The following is a 24984-nucleotide window of genomic DNA, read 5'->3' on the forward strand; positions in this document are numbered from 1 at the left end:
AGATTCATTATCTTTTTAATAAAATGATATTCTGAAAATGAATAATGACGGAAATATGAGGACCATTTAGTGACGTATAATATCGATTGTTAAATTATTGTGGTAAACCCTTTTAAAAAGTGAGATATGGAGTTATAATAAACTTTGAGTGGCCTTCTCAGAGAGATGAAAATGGTTTGCCTGATCTATTTCCCTTCTCTTCCATTCCATTATTAATACCTATACAATTTAGTTTACTTCCAACAATATTTAATGAGAGTGATCCATCCAGCCGTATGGTTTATTGAAATGCCTTTCTAAATATAAATTGAAATCTATGCTAGCTTGACTGATTGACTTTTAAAGTGTCATTGTGTGTGTGTTTTTAGCATAGGTCTATACCCTCATTTTTAAACACTTTATATTCAACATCGAAAGGTAGAAGACAAATTCCTTCTTCTGATTAAACATCCTATTTCGGATGTTGGAGTCACTTTCGATTTTATGTCAATATTATTACCGTTTAATTAAAATAATTAGGTTGACGACATTTTGTAAACATATATTTTTTACAAGATTGGAGGCAATAGAAATAGAAGTATTATGTTACGGTGTGATTGTGATGATTGATGCTGATTGCGAAAGTGGGAAGTGGGGTTGTTACTGATGATGATGATTATGACGTTCTATTAAAAGTAATGAGGCAACTATCACGCCGATCTTTAAGAAAAAGGACTAGAAATAACTTATGGAATACTGCAATTCCAATGTGGAAATTCCAATGTGCCCAAGATGCTTTACTCCCATCGCCTCGGAGTCCTTCGGATGGGACGTTTCGCCGTTGGGCCCTTGTTCACATGCACGAACATACATTTATTTTTTAAAAGAGAGTTTATCCGGTACATTGGACCAGGCAAGTGTGGATGTTGGGGAGGTTGATAGCATCCCGTGCCATGAGAATTTATGTTAAAACGTCTAAAAATGTGTTCTATCCTAGATATAAGTGGATCAATAATTCCGTTCGCTGATTTGTATACTGTAAACATACTTTTATTACATCTGACTCACAGGGCAATAGTAATTAAACATAACAAAAGAAAATAAAATATAAAAGGACATCGTATCATTACAAATTAATTAGCCTCTCTAATTTATCTCAAGTTAGCGCATTACAGTTAATCTTACTTATATTCGTTCGTATTTCTTACAATACAAAATGCATTCATTCAGTTCATACAGGAAAAAATCATATCAAATTTCATTATTAATGATATTTTACTATGAAAGAACTAAGTAATATTGTCCGCTATGTCGTTCAATAAGTGTAGATAATCGATGACTTGTACATAAACGCCCTCTTGTGCAAATCAATATAGATTTAGATTATACATTATAATTTGTAGAATAATTTTCCTACATCAATAGAGGACGTTTCAGTGTCCAGTTCTAGCTGACTTTTTTACATGAGTGCTTCTGTTGCAATGCAATGTGTCAAGAGTCAGTCAGGATGCTACCGACAGACAGATCTTCAGCAACGAAATTACACACGCATCATATAATAATTTAAGCATCAATATCTGTGTACGAAGAATTAAAACTAAACGAATATAATCATTTCAGGATTGTTGACTCGACGCCGCGCGCGTTAACACGATCACGGAACCTTCATAATAGACTTTTAATTTGGCCGTGGATATTTTGTTTATTGGAATGGTAATTTAGCTCTAGTGGGAGTTTCCAACATTCTGGTAAGAACACTTTAGATTTTTGTTTAAAAAACAAGTTTGTTTGTTTAAGGAAAAACATGACTCCGCTTTAGGAAACCACTTTCAGTCCTTTGTATACATGAACTTGTGAATTTATTTTACGCATTGATTTTTGTCTTTAAATTATCATCATTATAATTTTATGATGTTATTGTTATGTATTCTTTTATCGATTTTATCTTTTATCGACTTTGTATTTTATTTGTTAGCATTTCAGTCACATTACAATGGTAACTGTTTTACAATGCTATATCGGAGCGTATACATACATTTTTCATCATCATTGTGAATTTTGCACGTATATCTTATCTCTAAATACACATTTGATGTAATTTGTTGTTAATATTGTAATGATATTATAACATCACTATTTTAGGCAAATACAAGTAGAAAACAAACAGAAGTTAGGGTTAGGGTTAGGTTATATCCTAACCCTAACCCTAACCCAAATACAAGTAGGAAACAAACAGAAGTTAGGGTTAGGGTTAGGTTATACACTAACCCTAACCCTAACCCAAATACAAGTAGAAAACAAACAGAAGTTAGGGTTAGGGTTAGGTTATACACTAACCCTAACCCTAACCCAAATACAAGTAGAAAACAAACAGAAGTTAATAGGCCTACAACTGTAGTGTAAAAAAGATAATGAGGGGAGAAGACCAAAGACATTTGAAAGTAACAAGCAATGCTATAAAAATATATAAAATGATATTCAATGAGAATGACAGTAATACAAAGATAGTAGAGATTGATTATTAGGAATTAAACTGTCAATAAATCTATCAGTTTGATTAAGATAGTACTAGTGAATGCAATAACGTCGGCCTTGCTAAACAACATTGGTAGAATAATCACCGTCTTATTATATCAGTATATATCCTCTCACCAGGTGATTTGGGTTTTGCTCTGTAGAATCTTTCCACAATGTTACAAACTGAGTTTGTCTAAACGAAATTAAAATAGTTTATTTGGTTCTAATTGATTGTAAATGCAAAATACAAGCATGTGTATGTTGTCGAGATATACTATGTGATTTGAGCCTTTTTTGTATACAGCCTTGTTTAATAGTCCATTTGAAAAACAGTTAGTAATCCAAGATTCATTACACATTACCGCACATTCACTGAGTTGTGTCTTAATGATAATTCGATGTGATATATAATCCTCTACAGGCTTAGTACATCTCATAACACGTGGACATCCGATCACAATTCTAAAAAAAATACGCATAATAAAAACGTGTTTTGAACCTTTGAACCGTCTATATAACGTCTAGTACATTTTCCTACTAATTACCTCTGTATATATTATTTAATTGAAATGAAAGGTATACAATAGATTGATCATACTGTTGGGAATTACTCAATTTCAAAAGCTATTTGTGCATTTTAGTCAATTGTGTTCTTTCCTTTGAAAAAAAAGATTAATCAATATATGCCTGTCTTTATGTTCAAGTCCAAGGGCGACTTGTCGCGAATGAGCACAAAAAGGCGCAATATGAATGTTTGTCATATTGTAGTCTGCGTTCATCAAATGAATGTATGCATTATAGATGAAAATTATACTAGGTAAATAATGAACTAAACTATCATCTTAAGTCAATAACAGCTTTAATAGACAGAAAAATATTTTTTTATTTTCATCGATTTTTTTTTTTAAATAAAATGTTTGAAATTGCAGCTGGACCCAAATGTAAGGAGATCGTGATGGCAGACAATGGTTATACGATAACATTATATTATAAAACGATACTGCACTCGCAAACAACTTGTGTGTATGTTTAATATGGAATACATGTTTAACTATTAACATGTTGGTATTAACCAGTCACACCTCATTTAATTATAGGCCTAACTTATATTAGTCTAGTATACTAAACTAACTGCGGGAAATAAGGACTGACTCCCGGTGGCCCACATATTCCATAAGAGAGCCAACACCTTTGCTACCAGAAGCTTTCTAATCACGAGAAAAACCCCTTGGCTGAGACACGATTTGATCCAGGAACTTTGGATTGGGAGGGAAGCAGTAAACCCCCCAAGCTACTGCAGCTCAACTCTAACTTGTAGGATTGACATGACTCAACCCCTTGCCTATTTTAAGTAACATTTTAGGTACATTGTCAACTGGGTTAGTTTGTTGGTCTAGCGGTTGGTCACTTACATTGGTCAATTAACATGACTCAACCCCTTGCCTATTTTAAGTAACATTTTAGGTACATTGTCAACTGGGTTAGTTTGTTAGTCTAGCGGTTGGTCACTTACATTGGTCAATTAACATGACTCAACCCCTTGCCTATTTTAAGTAACATTTTAAGTACATTGTCAACTGGGTTAGTTTGTTGGTCTAGCGGTTGGTCACTTACATTGGTCAATTAACATGACTCAACCCCTTGCCTATTTTAAGTAACATTTTAAGTACATTGTCAACTGGGTTAGTTTGTTGGTCTAGCGGTTGGTCACTTATATTGGTCAATTAACATGACTCAACCCCTTGCCTATTTTAAGTAACATTTTAAGTACATTGTCAACTGGGTTAGTTTGTTGGTCTAGCGGTTGGTCACTTACATTGGTCAATTAACATGACTCAACCCCTTGCCTATTTTAAGTAACATTTTAAGTACATTGTCAACTGGGTTAGTTTGTTGGTCTAGCGGTTGGTCACTTACATTGGTCAATTAACATGTTTTGCTTGTTTATCTGGCTTGCTTTATCTAGAAAAAGCTCATTTCTCCCGTGAATATTCATACTCTCCAATTCATGTTGTAAAATGTGTAATACAATTGATATCGGCATAGTGCTTCTTTTTAAAATGTCATAACAATTTCTTGTAGGGGAATATGTGTTATGGGCAATCAAGTATAACAATCCATAACCTGGTTGGTTTAATGAGCAGACAATTGTAGGATATTCAACTTGCGAACATAATTGTGTTTTTCTCTAACATACCGTTTGCCAACAACCTGCGACCACTGTAGTAAACGTCCACCCACATGAGTTCGGTCGTCTCCAGCCGATCAGTCACAGACAACTGGTGAGAAAAAACATATATCAACATCATTTCTGTTTTGTTATGTTGTGTGAGGCTATTCTAATTTATTGTCTACTTCAAACAATAGTTTTTTCACAAAATTTGCATCTCTATAACCTCTTTTATATTTTTCCAGTGTAATGACTTATTAGCGTTGATTGAAACAGGTTCCACTTGTATATTCACAACACATTAAACACTTACTGGCAAGATTTTAACTTATTGAAATACTTTGGAGTGGTGTTGCTGAATTAGCGCTGCACTATCAAACTAATTAAGTATAAGCTTTGGGTTCGTGGACTCTAAGAGCTCTTGTGGATCATTTTACTATTTCACTTAATAATTTCAGCCAACAATCTCTGTAACGTACACACTATAGTCTAAAATTGCTTTCTTTTTCCGTTTCGATTAATATATTATAGGAAAGATTTAATTTATTTTGAAATGTTCCGTGTTTATAGTATAATCACCTTTATCACATTAAGTGAAGTCAATAGACTATAGTCGATGATTATTCAATTAAACTTTACTTATCCTCAGACCTAGATCAACTTGTTGTTCTTACCTGGAATCGTACACAACCAAAATTTCAACAATAATCACATTTATTATGTACAGGACAATTTGAAAAAGTGTATTATATTTATTTGTTTTAATGATTGCAATCGTCACATCTGGAGAGAGAGAGAATACAAGATATAACATAAGCATATTGTTATTAAACTCCCGCAATTTAATCTGTGCATTTAGTCCCTATAATGTTTTCCTTGTTACAGACGATGTTTCTACCTGAATCAATGATTCGGGCGGAGCTCTCCGCCAGGTATAGGACTATATGTGTTGCATCTATTCCATTTCAAATAAGATTCTGCCAGTTCCATTAAAAACGAGTTTGGACTCAATGTTTAATTATAAAAGTGTACAAATAGCTCGGAATTCGCATGAATAGAATGTGATATAAATTGGAAAAGCATTTTAATATTATTTATGAGTTCTATAATGCTAATCGTCACCATACATTGCCTATAGGGGAATAGTAAACGTGAAATATGTTTTCTAATGTGACTGAATTTTAGGTTTGAATCGGCAAGGTTAGCTACAGTGATAATAAAGTGTTAAGTATAGTTGTAAATTGGCAAGGATCACGGATTCTCATTAACAACTGATGTTGAATATAATAAAGATAAATTAAATAACATCACTCTGATACTCACCGCATACTGCGTATCATGTGATCTTTTATTCCACTTACGCACCGTACCGCATGTGATACAAACGAGATGACGTTTTACCAAATTATTATTCATGATAGGCCTATACTAGGAACAGTGTTTTTAGTGTACAAAGAAAAGTCGAGAATGGTAGTCCATGTGAGTGCAATTCTTAATTATTTTTAAAACATTAACTTTTAATGTATAATTTATTGTAGTTCTGGTAAATTTTCTTTAATAGATATTTCCCGTTTTTAAAAGAGACAAAATGATTAGTAGACTATTGTGTAATATAGATCCATATTTCCTTTTGTTTCTAAAAGTAAGTACGCAATGCATTTACAATATCATTATAATGATGATAGTTATTTCAGACTGTTGAAATTGTCAATATGATTTCAAATGGAAGGCTTTCGATTAATGAGTGTTTATTTTAAAACCATTCATGCAATATTATTAGAATGAAATTGGTCTTATGCCAATTGGCGATGCTGCGACATTCGAGTTCAAGTTCATTTTACCAGATGTAGATTTTTATCCAACTGCTGTTTTAAAAGATAATTAAGTCACAATGTGTTATAATTTCGTAAAGGCTTAGTCTTAGAACTCTTGTTTCTCATAACAATTCGTCAAGCGAAACAAATGCAACGGGAAATTAAATAGGCTAGTTTAACTAAAATCTAAAGTAGTATCAAGTCTACATTTAATTTCCTCCTATTCAACGATTGAATGTATTATTTACACAGATAATCTTGAGACCGGGTAGCCTATATAACGCGATCATTTTAATTAACCGATCAATTAATATGCGGTACAACTAGAGATATAGAATTTTCAAATTTGCTCGTCATGAATAAAGTTTATGTGTAGGTTATTACACATATAACCTTTGTCAATAAATAAATTAAATTACTAGATAATATTGAAATGAATCTTTCTCTGTTTTTTTTTTTATGATAATTTATCATTCTTAACATGTTTACAAGCGTCAAGTTAATAGCTGACTTAATTTATGCTATTTTTTTTTTACAACTTGACAAGGCTAAAACTGAAAATTTTCCAAATTCCCAAATAGAATTTATTTTCATCATCACTGTTATACACACATTATCAGAGAGAATATATAATACTTAGGATACATAGAAAAACAGTATTGACTAAAAAGCTAGTATTGACTCGGGGTTAGACGATCGAATTCAGAAGATATGCAATCAATAAGCAAGCTTGAGATATGGATTAGCATAATTTCAGACCCTGCAGAAAATATTTGATGCCGTATACTATACATACAATAATTGACTTTCAATACTATACACTTAGTTATATTATATTGCAGACTACTGAATATTACAGATAAAGTATAACCAGTGTTTATAGTTTAAATTCAATCGATATATTTCTACTTAATTTTACTGTAACTTTATTCATTGAACAACAAGCAACTAAAGGACTCAGACTAAACGTCCGAATTTGGGCGTTAATCTACAATGTTATACTCATTTTAGAAATGGACCCACTCTGTGGTCCGTGTAGTGTAGTTGCATATTACAAATATTATTACATACATTGTTTGTAAATGAGATACCATTGACCTACTTAGTGTATTTCAATGTATAGTACTATAATAGTTCAATAACAATAGATATGTAGATAAAGATTGTTTGAGACCAACAAAATAGGACAGTGAAGCCGGGGCGGATCTGTTATATTTGTCAGTACCCATGAAATGTAACATTACACGTGTTGAATCTTGAAACAAATCAAACAAATATTGTTACTAGTTGCCAATCATCTATCAAGTAAGGAAACATAAAGAGATGTACGGAAGCCCGAGGCATGCAATATCACGCTATCACCATATAATTGCTACGCTACCGTATATTATATTTATTGGGGCAATTTACATCGTTATTACAATTCGGTTAGATATCTATAGGTACGTGCTGAATCAATAGCGAGTTTTAATGATCTGGAACGAATCGATGGATAATGATAGGGTTTGGTTATAGGTTAGCTGGTTATCGCCAACATTATCTTATCTGAATCATCACAATAACAAAATATATAATAATCATGGTCTTGTTTATTTGCATTACAATAAGTCGCGGTTCTATTTAATTAATACGATGTATTATTTCATACGAACAATGATGAAGTAAGCCATGATAACTATAAGAAATGATATTAAGATACGCATCTGTTTATAGGCATATTCTTATTGATGAAAGTCATTGTTACAGACATTAGAGTACTAAATACAATACGTCTTTCATTTGTTTCCATTCCGTTTGAATTAATACATTATTTATTTAATTATTTTACCATCTTTACTGAAGGTGGCCTAACCTGTTTTTGTAAGGATCTGGCCATTATGGGCCGTCGATAAACATACAATTAATACATACAAACATACAATTACAATATGCAAGATAACTAAAAAAGATGATGAAAATATACTTATAAAACTCAAAACTAAATACTGGTTAGTAATTCAACGTATTTCAGGCAATTCAATCAAAATGTTTCTAGTCCAGTCTCTTTCTGTGGAATACAGAACATCGTATTAACGGATAAAGTATGGGCCATTTGAAATGTTTCTAGTCCAGTCTCTTTCTGTGAAATACAGAACATCGTATTAACGGATAAAGTATGGGCCATTTGAAATGGGTTAGGTTCTAGTCCAGTCTCTTTCTGTGGAATACAGAACATAGTATTAACGGATAAAGTATGGGCCATTTGAAATGCTTTAGGTTGAAATAGATCAACATTTAAAACTTGTTGCTTTATTTTGGAAACATTTTTTAGAAACTATAAATTGTCATTCATGATACTGTGAATACATACCTGGATTTGATTTCAGGACCCTGGATTTGATTTCATGACCCTGGATTTGATTTCAGGACCCTGGATTATTAAGCAATGTTAAGCTACGTTTACATTCCGTACTTAAACAGTATAATAAAGCTTACAATTTATTTTAGGGAATTGGTAACTTTATTTTAAAATGCTACATTTATTTAGGCCTACTATTGCAAATGTAACGAAGACATAAAACTGGACAATTCGTATAGCCGTTGATTACGTTTGGAATATAATATGCAAATAGCATTACCTTTGTCAAGGAGGATATGTTTTATTACTAGTGTATGTGTTTAAAATAAACGATAGAAAAGCGCCATCACATTATTATAATATTTCAAATGTGAAATTCCAAAACAAAATATTGAGTCACGTACATAATATTAAATTCCCGTTATTTAATTTGAGAGATCGAGTTTAAATTTGAGTAATAAATCATATTTAGTAATTAAAAGAGTTAGGCCTACCAGTGTGGGGTCTTTAAACTGAGGCATAGAGTACCTTAATGAGATATTTTTAATTAGAAAAAAAATGAAACTGTGTTGTAGGTTGATGACATGATACAAGATGTTATTATTAAAAAGAGTTGAACCAACCTCCTTCAAATGTACTTCCTAATATAAACATTGAACAAAATACGATATTAAAACACCCATTGTATGCCGTTTTAGTATAAATACTAATCGCCTCTCGATCGTTCAACCTCTCCCACACGACATATATTTCCAATTCTGTTAATTAACATTCTATTATTAAGTTTCTCTTTTTGATTTAATTTGATTTAAGTCGTCTAAAGATTCGTCGAAACCGATTTAATCATATATGATAATGTTCTATGCGTGGTTGTTGTAGAACATGTTGTGGTTGCTATTAATTTACATAACATGTATTTATTTTGGCAAAGTTTGATGTTACCTTTGAATTCCTCCATGTTTGAATAGACTTCTTGTTTTCATATTGTCGACTTCTAAGAGGTACAGGATACACTTGATATGTTAAGACTAAACTTGCCCCAAGTCTGTTAGTTCATGGAGTATTGTTTACTACATGGTTAGTTATTGTCTTTTACATTCCAGTCGGCGTTTCGATATTTGTATACAGCTGGAAGTTTTATACGTATGACTATCTATACTAACTATAGCGTAGAGATGTCACATATAAACATTATTATTATTAAATTTACAGTTTTCAGGTAAATATAATATTATGTGACCTTAAAATGGTATATTTTTGTTAGGCGGACAATATAGCTTTAAAGATCAACGGCATATTAATTTAATAAAGGCTTACTTTCTGATAGAGGTGTGTTCAAACAAATAATAAACGTTTGATGGGTAGACTATTTCAAATAATGAACGTTGGATGGGTTGACTATTTAAAATAATGAACGTTGGATGGGTAGACTATTTCAAATAATGAACGTTGGATGGGTAGACTATTTCAAATAATGAACGTTGGATGAGTATACTATTTCAAATAATGAACGTTGGATGGGTTAGACTATTTCAAATAATGAACGTTGGATGGGTAGACTATTTCAAATAATGAACGTTGGATGGGTAGACTATTTCAAATAATGAACGTTGGATGGGTAGACTATTTCAAATAATGAACGTTTGATGGGTTAGACTATTTCAAATAATGAACGTTGGATGAGTAGACTATTTCAAATAATGAACGTTGGATGGGTTAGACTATTTCAAATAATGAACGTTGGATGGGTAGACTATTTCAAATAATGAACGTTGGATGGGTAGACTATTTCAAATAATGAACGTTGGATGGGTAGACTATTTCAAATAATGAACGTTGGATGGGTAGACTATTTCAAATAATGAACGTTGGATGGGTAGACTATTTCAAATAATGAACGTTGGATGGGTAGACTATTTCAAATAATGAACGTTGGATGGGTAGACTATTTCAAATAATGAACGTTGGATGGGTAGACTATTTCAAATAATGAACGTTGGATGGGTAGACTATTTCAAATAATGAACGTTGGATGGGTAGACTATTTCAAATAATGAACGTTTGATGGGTAGACTATTTCAAATAATGAACGTTGGATGAGTATACTATTTCAAATAATGAACGTTGGATGGGTAGACTATTTCAAATAATGAACGTTGGATGGGTAGACTATTTCAAATAATGAACGTTGGATGGGTAGACTATTTCAAATAATGAACGTTGGATGGGTAGACTATTTCAAATAATGAACGTTGGATGGGTAGACTATTTCCAATAATGAACGTTGGATGGGTAGACTATTTCAAATAATGAACGTTGGATGGGTAGACTATTTCAAATAATGAACGTTGGATGGGTAGACTATTTCAAATAATGAACGTTGGATGGGTAGACTATTTCAAATAATGAACGTTGGATGGGTAGACTATTTCAAATAATGAACGTTGGATGGGTAGACTATTTCAAATAATGAACGTTGGATGGGTAGACTATTTCAAATAATGAACGTTGGATGAGTAGACTATTTCCAATAATGAACGTTGGATGGGTAGACTATTTCAAATAATGAACGTTGGATGGGTAGACTATTTCAAATAATGAACGTTTGATGGGTTAGACTATTTCAAATAATGAACGTTGGATGGGTAGACTATTTCAAATAATGAACGTTGGATGGGTAGACTATTTCAAATAATGAACGTTGGATGGGTAGACTATTTCAAATAATGAACGTTGGATGGGTAGACTATTTCAAATAATGAACGTTGGATGGGTAGACTATTTCAAATAATGAACGTTGGATGGGTAGAATATTTTCATTCGCTGATCGCCTGACTGTCCTATATTTAACAAGGTGTAATAGATCTGTCAATGTTTCAACTTATGAAAACTCAAAAACATTCATTATTTGTATAGAATTACTGTAATATACACCAATTTAAATATTATGCGCATGCGTGATGATGTTTCTAGAATGTACTGTAAGCAATAGGTTAGTTTGCTAGGTTGTTAGATGAGTGTACTTTACTGAATCAAATATATTCACGTTCATTTTTTATATTACATGCACTACCTGTTATAAAGCTGTGATAACATTTAATACTTGATATGCTAATTACAGGCAGTGCCATAGTGTTTAATGTTTATTTTTTTATACAATATTGCAACCACATTAATAAAACTCTATGCTAGGCCTCCTACTTGTTTTCAGAAAGTGAACATCATCAATACCCTGGTGCTAAGGGTTATATACACTTCATATATAGATGATAAAAGCCTGTTGCATTAACGCGAATTGAACATACATGGAAGTAATGACGCATGCGCACATAAACTGGCATTTATTTGCGTATTTGCTTTGCAAATATTTGCGCGAATTTAACATCATTGAGATCGCTGTACGTTGTTTTTTTTTATGTGGTAATGGAGTACATAAAAATAATTAATACGCGTGCGCACATAAATAGACATTTGAATCGCGTGAATAATTTCGTCTAGTGGAAACAAGGCTTAATTTCGATGTTCAAAAGTACCATATTCGATTTCGTTTAATATCATTAATTTTACGACGAAAATTAGCTGGAAAAGCCAGAGCATTGTCGTGTTGTACGGACATCGGAGTACTTTACTCTATAGGAAGATCATGTCCTTAATAATATGTATCTCTAACTCTAATGTTAACTATTATAATTAATGAATCCATTACAATTTTGCAAACGATACCTATATTGAAAATGTTGTTTAACTATTGTGTCACGACAAATAAAATTAATTATTGCTATAAGAATTGTAAATGTATTAGACACATTCACAAGCGTGTTCAGTGTGAAGATGCACAATATGATGTTTTGAAACTATTAGGCCTGATGCGGTTTATTCGTATTGCGCTAAAAGTAAGACACCGCATCTAATTACGTAAGCGATAAACGGCATGCGAACACATCTTTTGTTCTAGTAATTGTTTGAACTAGTTACTATCATCAAGTCATGTGCCGATTAATTTCAAAATGTCATTCACCCTTTATAGCTGGAATTAGAAAACTATTCCCAGAAGGCTTGTCGCGTGATCATAAACATGATTAACAGACTTACTTTATTAAGTAACGGACTCTTAATATCTTTATTTAAATCAAGAATTTTTTTTTAAATTTAAGAGGTTTTTGTATATTTATTTTTTAAGTTTTAGAACGAATTAATTTCCCGCAAATGCAAATATTAAGAACGAGAAATGCCTTCATTGGTTTAGTTTACCTCTCTTCCTTTCCCAAATATTAATGTTTTATGGTAAAATCGGGCATGCTAATTCCGGTATATCTCATTTAAATTAAAATCTAACTAATATTTCACCTTTATTTTAGAATGAAAATGTCTTCCCTTGTTTCTTAATCCATGCCCTGTTCCATTGTCTTCAAAACATCTTTTAACGATGACAATAAAGCGATGTTCTTTGTGAAATTCAACATGTATAATCGGATCGTCTGAGAACGGTATTCTTACTTACATAAGCTACAAGAAATTGCAATACTCATTCGGTTAAATAACTATCTATCAATATTCAGAATAGCCGAAGCACACGTCTAAACATAAATTTACAGTGTCCTTAAAATGATTTAAGAAAATTTACTATGCTAAGCAACCTAATACTTTATCATCAGTTTAAGATATTCGCGATTGAATGCTTCTGTGAGTTTAATTTCCCATTTGATTTGTTAAATTACGCAGCACACTGTCTTAGGTATATAGGCCATGAGATCAAGTGGTCGAAGGGAACCCTCAGGTTACTCATTAAAATGCATAATTTAATTGGATCGGGAGTTAATTGCTCATGTGTTTTAAACGGTTATTCACATATATCTTATGTAATATACAACAATTAATGTGAAACATCTGTGTTGCTATAAATAGATTATGTGATAGACGTTATAAAACATGTGTGTTCATTCGTCCTTCTCGATTTCCTTCATTTGTCTGTCCAACTCACTTTTCGTTCTTTCATTCGATCCCCATAATATTTAAAATGTAAATTGATGGGTAATAAATGATATAATGAAATGTGTTTGTAATCAATGATTTAACATTCACACCGCCAAGCAGCAATACTAAAAATATTAAAATGTGAAAACGGGAAAATGATAGGAGGGTTACAAACTCGATTTGTATATAAGGTGTAATTTGCATGCTATAGAAATGAAATGATACGCTAAAGGCATGCTTTAAAACAAAAAATGTATAAATAAAATGGAAAATATTGCATACTGGTTTTATTGTTGATAAGGGGTACAAACTCTTCTGTGTATAAAGGTGTAATGAAGGCACCGCATTATTTTACTCTCACTTCAGGGCGTTTAACTTTCAATGTACGTTACATTTTTTTATGTGCAAATGAAAAGACATGTTGTTTTTATCTTAAACCGTAGCCAATGGAGCAAGGAAGAGAAACCAGCAATCCGTATATACTATTATTACTATCTAAGTTTAATAATAGCTATACTGTCTGAGGTAACATTATAAAGGTATTTATTCCTACTGAACAGGCCACCAAGGTTAAATATACCGGTAAACTGATAGAAGATCAATGTTCGATTATTGCATTATTATTGTTTGTTTGTTTGTAGATGTTTTTACCACATACAACAACATTACAGTCATGCATTTGTATCAATTTTAGAACTAAGACATTAGGCCTAAGGTCTGTATAATGGTGGTCAATTTTTATTTGTTATGGAATTAAATATTGAAAACGTTATGTTTCACTGTAATACGAAAGGTTAAAATCGATGTATCAGTTGGATTTCAACTTCCTAGAGGTTTATTGGCAAAGCTTCAAGTATGATTTACTCTTTGTTGGTTGGTGACACTCACAACCTTTTAATACCCACAAATCATAGTGCTAATTGCCAAATAATTTTGTAAACATATAATTATATATTTTGTTTATAGCTTCACTTCATATATACTTAAGCATTTTCAATTAGATGGTAATTAAATAATGATTTAATATGTCATTCTAGGTCGTGAGGATTTGGGGAATAGGTAGTAACATAACATATTACACACAACTAAAGCCTAGCTGTATTTGACAGTAATACATGGTTTACCGTGCATTATGAAAGAAAAAAGGGGAAATTGGGCAAACTAGGAGAGGCCTACACAGGAGTAATATACACCAGGATGGTGTCGTAAACCATAACCTAATCTTCAACAATATTCTATAACTGTCTACATATTAATTAGACAAGGTGGCAATATTACATCATACGTAACACAATGCTTAATTACATTAAATACAATCGATAATTACAACACAAAATCTGTTATTGATTCGACATTAAAATATCTTTAAACACTTTTATGGCGGAGCTTTCCAAAATGTATTTATTAAGTGCTTGCTAGTTGTGTGAGTCTATTATTAATATTCATTAGTTTTCTAGTAACCTGACCTTTATTATAAGAGTGCTATAAACTCTTGTGCTATCTTGTTAGTTCGGTAAGAGGCTTTAGCGATTCGATCAAATGTAGCGAATACTCAAGAGAATCTATACAGAAGTCAGCCGATTAAACAGAATTAATATTAAATGCAATATCAATCCTTATTTGATTTTCTGGGGTTTTTATAGGCAAGATATCTGATATTTAACAATTTATATATTCCATTATGATGTTAAAATAAAAATCAAATCACAAAAAAGAAACTTGGGATTTACATAACACAATAAAAATGGCAAAGATCAATATACACATATAAAGACAAAAACACATTTACCAATTAGATATCAAAAATATATGGTTGAAGAATTATCTTTAAATTACTAATTAACTGTGTAAAACAAATAGATGTCTAGCATATGTACACATTTTAAAATGCTGGGAGATGTATGCATTCCAAGGAATATGAAGCAGCCTATACAGTAGAAGCAGACTACGTTTAAATACCACCTACAATTAAGAAGGTTTTTATACATAATAACTAAAAGAATATTCTTAAAATAATATTATAATAGATTATACATTTTCTGTCAAGTGTATAACAAAATATACGAAAATTAATGAAAAAAGGAGTAATACAGAATTCATATATGTAAAAATGTTACTTATGAACTGTAACGACATTTACAAGTTAAATAATACGATTTTATGTAATATGAGATAATATGAATGTGAATAAAAGTGGTGTTTGCGCCACAAAAGAGAGAAAAAAAAAGATTATACATTTTAATAATGAACAAAATGCAAGAGTTGGTTAAATGTATGTGTATTATAATTACTTGAATAACAATACAGTTTCAAAAATTGGTGAAGTATATTTAGAATTACAATCCTATATAGATTTTAAGATTTCAATAAATGCTTAGAAATGGTATAAACTACGATTAAACAAATTATATTATCTTCTATACTCTCTGCCTCAATTTGTATGTATAGACACGAGAATATTCCTTTAAGATCCAAATTAATTCGAATTTTGAATTAAAAGATCCTCGCAACCTAAGCATAATTGTCCTATACTAGATGGTACGCTCGCTTCGCTCGCGTACCATCTAGGTCGTGCCCACAGATGGTTCTCGAATACATAATAATTTCAGCGTTAAAAAACTGACGATTTCAAATGTACGTACAATAATACATGTCGTTTACACAGGAACGAATATATAGACACTGATTTATGTACTCAACAAAAATTAGCACCCTGGGAATTACTTCCGAAAGAGAAACTTGTCAAAAAATGAGACCAATTGTTTAAGTCAAATTTAAACAAACTTAATTTGTGTTTTGAAATAATAATGTAACATTAGGGTTGAGGGATGGGGAAGAGGATGGGTGCAAAGAGGAACAATTTTTAAATATATTCTTTATCCATTTAGTAACAAAATATTAATTGTTTTCATGTTTTAAAAATAATATACCACTAAACACAGTAAAACATTGCGATGTAATACTTTGTTGAAACTATCAGTATCACTGTCCTAGTAGATTGAAATAGCAGTACATGTAACGATACATCACTACGACGTGTATGTTTATATAATGTAAAACAATTTGTGAAAACCACCTCTATTCGGGGAAAATCATAAAGTCGATTTAATCGTCAATAAATATTAAATTATCTAACTCAACTGAATTAGTAGGCCTAATTGTTTTCAATTGTTTCTTAGAGCCAAGTCATACTTAAGTTGGTTCCTACCCTACCCACCAAAGTTGTTTTGCGTTTATGATGCACCGTAGGCATATCAAGCTCTACAATACGGGGCGCCGTTTGGGACATTGCTAATTTTGTCGAAATATTACAATTTTGTCTACACATAATTAATTTTGTCAATACAAAATTCATTTTGTCAACACAAAATTCATTTTGTATTGACAAAATTCATTTTGTGTTGACAAAATGTATTCTGTGTGGACAAAATTCATTTTGTCTCGACAAAATTAATTCTATGTAAACAAAAGTCATTCTGTGTAGACAAAATTAATTCTGTGTTGACAAAATTAATTTTGTGTAGACAAAATTCATTCTGTAACGACAAAAATCATTTTGTGGCGACAAAATTCATTCTGTAATGAAAATTCTGTGTAGACAAAATTCATTTTGTCGCGACAAAATAAATTTTGTTAGCCTAGCCTACTCAAGCGTGGGACAAAACGTTTTTTAAAACATTTTGTCCCACGCTTGAGTAGGCTCGGTTTTAACATTTAAATTAGAAGGCGGAGTTTAAACGTAAAAAGGGCAAGACAGGGTGAAGCTATAAATGATGACAGCGCGCGAATCTTTGACATTTGTTATTGGTTCAGTTATTATGGCTGAGCATGCCTCCGTCTCAATTGCTATCATATTAATCTATTTTATAATATCAGGGACCCCTGAAAATATCAGATATGATCAGTATTCATACTTTGACAATTTAATATCTACGTCGTCAGTAATAATTATTATTATAATGTATTCTATATTAAAAAATCGGAAAATGGTTTTTATAGAGCCCTGCTTATTATACTTAAGTAAAATTGTAGTAATGGGGCTATTTAAAATTTTGTCGTTTAAAATATTATTTATTATTCTTATAAAATGTATATACTTTATTTTAAAATTAAAGATGTATTGTCTCCCAAAATCATGAAAAATAAAGATTTTTAAAATCGGACTTTGAATAGGCCATTATGCAGTTTTAATGAAGTTGTTCACTTCCATAAGAAAAAAGAACGGGGAAAAATTATTTCACCTATAAAAAGACAAAATAAACAGTTAAATTACCCAAAAACTCATTGGCTTCCAGACAATTTGACCATTTTTTGCTTTAAATTACATTTTTTTCAGGTAAATAATTTTTTTTCAGACCTAATTTTTTGTGAAAGTGAATAACTATTATGTGACATTAAAATAACATATTCAACAAAAAGATTTAAAAAAAACATTTTTTCAGGGGACAATATATCTTTAAGATAATAATAGTCATTGCAGAAATAATGATGCTGAAAGCTGTCCATTATTTGAAAAAAAAACATAGAACTGACTACAAAAGATTGCTCACGTTAGTTTTATATAACAGTCATCCACCCTGCGAAACCTAATAACCTTTAACCTACAGTAGTAAGTAGGCCAGGTAGCCTACGTTGGCTAGGTTACAGGACTGATTGCCCATAAAACATTCGATGTATAAATATCAACACCCCAGACAGTGTAATAATGACCTTTCCAGACCGAAAACCATTCTGCCCGAAATTACGATACTCTCTCGATACAACTCCATATTTTATTAGTGGAAATGCATTTTTATTTAACATCAATCTTATCAAGCCAGCCAAAGACTGAATACGTACATTAAAAGTACAAAGAACAATGTAAAAATAAACAATTATTTGCAATTAGCAATGTATAATAAATAAAATCAACCATGGAGAAGGTGGAAAGAATATATACACTGCCATGGGAATGGATACTTGAGAGGCGCCATATGTCAGTTGTGTGAACACCCATATAACTATCTGGTCAAAGTTGAATTATATCTTTCGAGGGTGTAAATATATAATAATATGCAACCGAGAGTAAAATTAAATTTAACTTTTTAACGACAATTTGCAATATCATAATCTATGGCGTACCAAACTGTCATTTATTTAGGCAACTAAAATATCTTAGTTTTTAATAGATGTAGTTAGTTTACATAGATCTTAGGTTCCAATAGAGATATATCCCTGTTTATAACCAAGATATCTTTTCAATAGATATCTCTATTATTCCAATTAGAGACAATTAATATATGTCTTAAGAGATATTTCATAGTTTTGTTCCCTTGAGTTAGGCCTATTAGCAATTTAGTATTCCTATCAAATAAACTTGGTAGGCCTATAGACGACGCAATTCCCATGAGAATAAATAGGCCTATACTAACTATTATATTAAAATAAATGTATTAACTAAAATCATTTCATTACTACTCAACTTATCAGATGTTATCGTAAATAGTGTTGTCATTTTCTTAATCAATATTATCGGTATCGATATAAATCTTCAACCCTCTTTAATATTTATTACCAAAATTGGTAGGCATATAGGGCTACGCGTTATACATCAGTATAAACTGTACTTATACTCGACGCAAAGTATTCAAGTTCCATATTAGACTGAAATGAATTTTGTCTACACAGAATGAATTTTGTCTACACAGAATGAATTTTGTCTACACAGAATAATTTTTGTCTACACAGAATACATTTTGTCGCCACAAAATGAATTTTGTCCACACAGAATTAATTTTGTCTACACAGAATTAATTTTGTCCACACAGAATTAATTTTGTCGAGACAAAATGAAGTTTGTCAAGACAAAATTAATTTTGTCCACACAAAATAAATTTTGTGTTGAACAAAATGAATTTTGTATTGACAAAATTAATTATGTGTAGACAAAATTGTAATATTTCGACAAAATTAGCAATGTCCCATACGGCGCCCCGTACTACTATGTCTTTACAACGCTACTCATGCCAGTGAGAGGGAAGGGTGATGATATGGGTGGTTTAACTGCAATAATAAAGATTTGTACATACTATACGGCGACTGAAACCATTATCCGTCTAAAAAAATTTATATCCAACCTCTGCAGCACAGATTGAAAAAAAAATGGATCGAATTTCTGTTATGAGTATAGAGTACTTTCCTTTACGACGCCTGAGGGAATAGACACTTGTGGAACGACACAGAGATTGGAATGTTCCATTCATCGCAAATCAATACATTTGTATAAACGTATATTAAATCTATCAAAATAGTATTTTTTTAAGAAAATCGGCCTGTCTTCAACATTATGATACTGTACTCGAGCTGTTCAACGGGTTTTCAGCTATTAAAAACAATTATCGTAGGAGGAGATAGGAAAATGCGAAGCCTCCTCGCATTTTTGTGGCGGGTATTTTTCAAGACGGACATCCATTAGACAGTGTATACCACGATCGGAAAACACCCCTATTTGGGGCAAATCGTTGAACCTAAATTCGTTTTAATCGTCAATAACTAATTATCTAACATAATTTAATTAGTAAACAGGGTTACATCAGGTGGTTAAAATCAGTACCGAAAGTACGAACCAACTTTATATAACCATCGAGTAAAAATTCTAAAAGTAAGGTGCGATTTACCGAATTTTGCCCTTACGTAAATTTATATATAGATTACCAGGGTATTAATAATGTGATAATCCATTTTAAGTAGGCCCAGTGAAACATGAATTATGATATACAATAGAAATATTGAACACATTATACCTGAATAATCCTCAACAATGCGTTACCCATGTCAAATAATTTGTCATTCACTTGTGAATGTCATTCTGCAATTGGTTAACACAAATGTTTTATTCGGAAATATCTTGATTCGGTTTGCTAGTGCTAATAAATAATAATTGTTAAATATGACCATAATTATATTTGTTAAATGGCTTTTAAAATTGCGTCAAAACACAATTTAACCAGAAATCGGAAGAACACAGAAAAAATACAAGTATAAATCATATAAATAATGCTGGGTTCTCAAAAACATTGTGCCCTAAAGGTCTCAAACCACGTGATCGATTGATTGACAATCACTTTAAAATAAGCCATGAAAATAACGGGGTTTTGTCCTTTGCTAACAACTATGGCAATAGATATCTATGAAAGTTCTTTGTTTTTTTTTAAAATCCTGTATCACTTTTGTTAATGTTATTTTCTTATATTTTGTACATAATTTAGTTTAAGTTTCCTTAATTAGGCCTATTTAAATAAAATCATTTCTTTCTTCTTTTTTTTAAACTTTTATTTTACTTACTCTGGACACACCTTCATTCAAGAAGTGTGCCACTGTTTAAAAAATGTAGCTTCCAAATAAATTATTATATAATTATTATCTTTAGTTAAGTTTAATATCCACCTCCACCACCTCCGGGTCATCCCATAGGCAGGTGCGACCATCACATGAGTTATCAGTCTGTAACCTTAGGCCTAGCTACCTGCGTCTGTCAATTTGATTGGTCTGTATTGACAAATTATTATTATTTACTATTTTACAGATAACAATGTGTAGGCCTACGCTGGGTTCGACTGTTCTTCTGTTGTTTCTATTTCATACCGGTAAGTACGGCACTAACAGCCTTAAATGCTCATCTATGGGGTAGCATAAGTAGTAGGCCTACTTATTGTATCCATGGTTCATCACTGTGTATGTTAACCATTGTTTTAGTAAACGGAAGTTGATGATGGTTAAACGTATGTATACCTATACATTTAAATGACAGTAATTAATATCGAGAACAATTGCATATCATTAGAAAGGACTGTATTTAGAATGTAATCACAGCAAAATACTAATCCACCGTACCAGCAATGAATTTATATTAATCAAGCATATAACGAAAAGTTGCACATCACAGCCTAAGGATCTTTTATTATGTTGTTGAAGCATGGAGAGAGAGGGAGAGTTTTAGACCATTATCATCAACGAATAATTGTTTATTTGCTGTTTCCTCATTTATTCAGAATGGTGTTGAGTGCAAAGGGTCGGTGTGGGTAAGGAGGGGGCACGTGACTTGTAGTTAACCTAGCTTTCCCCCTCACTGTTGTCAGTTCGATCAAACCATTTAAATTTAACAAAGCAGACTTTTAACTATCGAAAGCACAAGTGTGCCACTTTTGTAAAATTGTATATTAATTAATATCCGATCAGTACGTAACCAAGTTATTTTGAATGAATGCAATGAAAACTGTTTTTATTACCAATATTACCACGAATACCGGATTACACACACAAACATTTTCATTTGAAATGAATTTGTGTTTATTAAGCTACATAATTAAAGTAATAAAATGCTTGAAATTCACGTCACAAATGTAATAACCATTGAGGCCCATACTCTAAGTGAGTGAACCTTTTATTCTTTATTGTTTTGTTTTTTTTAATCAGCTGATGTAGTATGATAACGGCTATAGCCTTACATACTGATATTTTCGTTGTGACTTGATGCAAAAGCATGTTTCTTTCCCGTAAAATAACCAGAATCACAGAAGCAAATAAGCTAAGTTGGATAACCCATTAGTAGGCCACTTACAACCACTCGTGTTAGGCCTAGCAAACACGGTGAATGACGATAATATCGCTGTTCAATGTGTCTTTGACGTAAAAAATAACTAATTTCAGTTTACCGTTTTAAATATACATTATTTATCAAGTGTTAAAACTACAAACTGTTCAAATTTGAGTTCACGTGGGCAAATATTTGCTAAGCTTACCGAGAACAACACATCCATGTGGAGAATAAGCAATGTTTGATTTTGCCAAACATTGTCAGAATAAAAAAAATATATATAAACTGAAATGAGCATTAAGCTGGCTGCTGCTATACACACTATGCAATCCATGAATGAGAATCATTGGTTACTGAGACGTGTTTAATTAATTTGACAAAATAAGAATACAGTAGACGTAAATAAGCAAAACAGCGCTTATTAGTGTATCTTAAGCTCTGTCTAGACTATCAAACTTTATGTGGACAAAAATGTGATGTGCCCATATATGGACATGATGACGTCATATCACTACCATATTTGGACACATCTTTTTTTACACATAATGTTTGATAGTGTAGATAGCTTAAGATTCCATTTGTAGGTTCTCTTAAACAAATTAATAACCAACAGTCAACCCCTCATTCAATACTGTTATTGATACACGTCATAATATCATTTTGCAAATAATATAATATCTGTCAAACAAATCAAATTATGATCGATTATTTAATATATACAGTAGCCTAAAGATTCTTAAAACATTTATGAATGCAAACAAAATTACTTTTTAATAACTTTATATAATTTGCAACATTATTTATTGACATAATGTTTATTTATAATGATATTAAATGAATCAATTTATATTTATTACATAAATAATGTAAAATTGAATAATGCCTTTAAAATAAAATAGATCTATTTCATTTACGTTCAGGAAATCCGTTATGTGACGTAATCACATGACGAATTCAATTAAATGAAAGATGTATTTACTTCTAACAAAATCTATAAATTATAAATAATGAATGAATATTTTGAAATAAAGATAATTGAATTAAGATATACAGACTTTAAATGAAATACCATCACTATACGGAACATAAAGAAAGTTTAACATGGTTAAATATAAGGTTAACATTAGGCTAGTTTAGATATGCTTAGGCTACATATCCTAAATGCTGTATCTTCACATACAATATTTACCCAGTATCATAGGAATATCTCATTTGTATCACAGGTGGTGCCTGTATCATGTAACGGTTAGTTATTAGGTTATGGTCTATGACACTAGGTGACACATGTGATGCTCTATTCTCGAATATTCCTATGATACTAGAGAAATCTAGATAGAGTAGTACATAGGAATAGGTGGTATTTCTGCAATATTCTCAAATCCATCATCCATAGAATGTGTTAAAGATAACCAAGCATAATATTATTTTTATGATGGCAAGGATTGATGAGTTAATTCTGTATAATAGGCCCTATAGTATCGCCTTTATTTACGAGCAATTACAACTGTTTCCTGGCTCTCAAACACAACATAGGAATGCATAGTGGAATAACAAGCTTTCACACATTAATCCGGGTTTTTAACCTACACACAATGTAATCGTAATGACAGCATTTTCAGTTGGTATGTTTTTACACAAATTTGACATTTTCTGTTAATTAATCAACACTTTGTTTACACTTCTTCGTTATCTTCACGATGACCTATAAAGTATATTATGTATTTTTTAAATGCTTAGCCAACACAATTTTGTGACATCAACCGTACAATTTGGCACACCAAATTAATAAATATGTAGGTTTTTCTATTAAAACTACCCTGGTTTTTGTATTCGATTCGACATGGTGTTGCCATGGTAATCTTAATAATTATCAAAATCGCCTATTCTAAGCAGGATAAAAAGTGTATATTTTAGGATCGACAATTACATTTTTACATATAATTGTTATTGTATATCAGGTAATGAATTGTATATATAAAACGTACACACAATTCCATACATAAACAAAGTCTTATAACAGGTCTTATTTCCTTTAGGCATTTCAGATGAGTACGTCAATACTACATTTCCGCCACCAAAGGTTGGCCAAACACGCCAAGGGTACTGCCCATCGAATAAAAATTCCTTTTTATTCTCCAAACGAAATGTTGTTATAATTGAAAACCGCTTAAAGGTAAGAGTTATATTATTATTTTATTGGATTCAATTTATTTCAATACCACGTAAAAAAATACCTCGTTTATATATGCAACAGGAAGAGTTAGGAAGAGAAGAGGAAGAGATTATTTTTACAAATGAAATGGTTATTATGCGAACTATATATTTTGTTATTCATGTTCAGGGTTCAGTACCTGTAAGTTTAAATATCACGGGGCATAAGACAAGAAACTGTATCATAACACCAACACAACTAGACGGGCATTTTGTAGTACAGTATGCAAACATTCATAGCCAAAAAGGTATTTATTATTTTAATGTTATAAAGTATAGCAATACCGCACATGTTTACTACAATCTTTTTGAATGCAATGATGTACTGAGGTTTACCTTTTTTCCAGGGCTCTAATTTAGCGGTCTTGTTTTCTCATCTCATGTGTGTGAAAGTTAAACTATTAAA

At 31.5% G+C, this 24984-nt stretch overlaps 1 protein-coding gene across 2 annotated transcripts in view; it reads left to right on the forward strand.

Annotated features, from left to right (window-relative positions):
• Nucleotides 1–1415: 1415 nt before the first annotated feature.
• Nucleotides 1416–24984, forward strand: part of LOC140051576 (proto-oncogene tyrosine-protein kinase receptor Ret-like) — a 35210-nt gene continuing 11641 nt past the window's right edge. Inside the window, exons 1-5 of one of the 2 annotated variants that reach the window (XM_072096831.1) lie at nucleotides 1416–1727; nucleotides 4579–4778; nucleotides 21357–21417; nucleotides 24404–24540; nucleotides 24709–24826. In XM_072096831.1, the coding sequence (XP_071952932.1) occupies nucleotides 21363–21417; nucleotides 24404–24540; nucleotides 24709–24826 (310 nt within the window). In that variant the 5' untranslated portion in view covers nucleotides 1416–1727; nucleotides 4579–4778; nucleotides 21357–21362. The remainder of the gene's footprint in view (nucleotides 1728–4578; nucleotides 4779–21356; nucleotides 21418–24403; nucleotides 24541–24708; nucleotides 24827–24984) is intronic. The other variant, XM_072096830.1, reaches the window with a different exon arrangement.

Source organism: Antedon mediterranea, chromosome 6, assembly GCF_964355755.1.
Source record: "Antedon mediterranea chromosome 6, ecAntMedi1.1, whole genome shotgun sequence".
Taxonomy (NCBI): Eukaryota; Metazoa; Echinodermata; class Crinoidea; order Comatulida; family Antedonidae; genus Antedon; species Antedon mediterranea.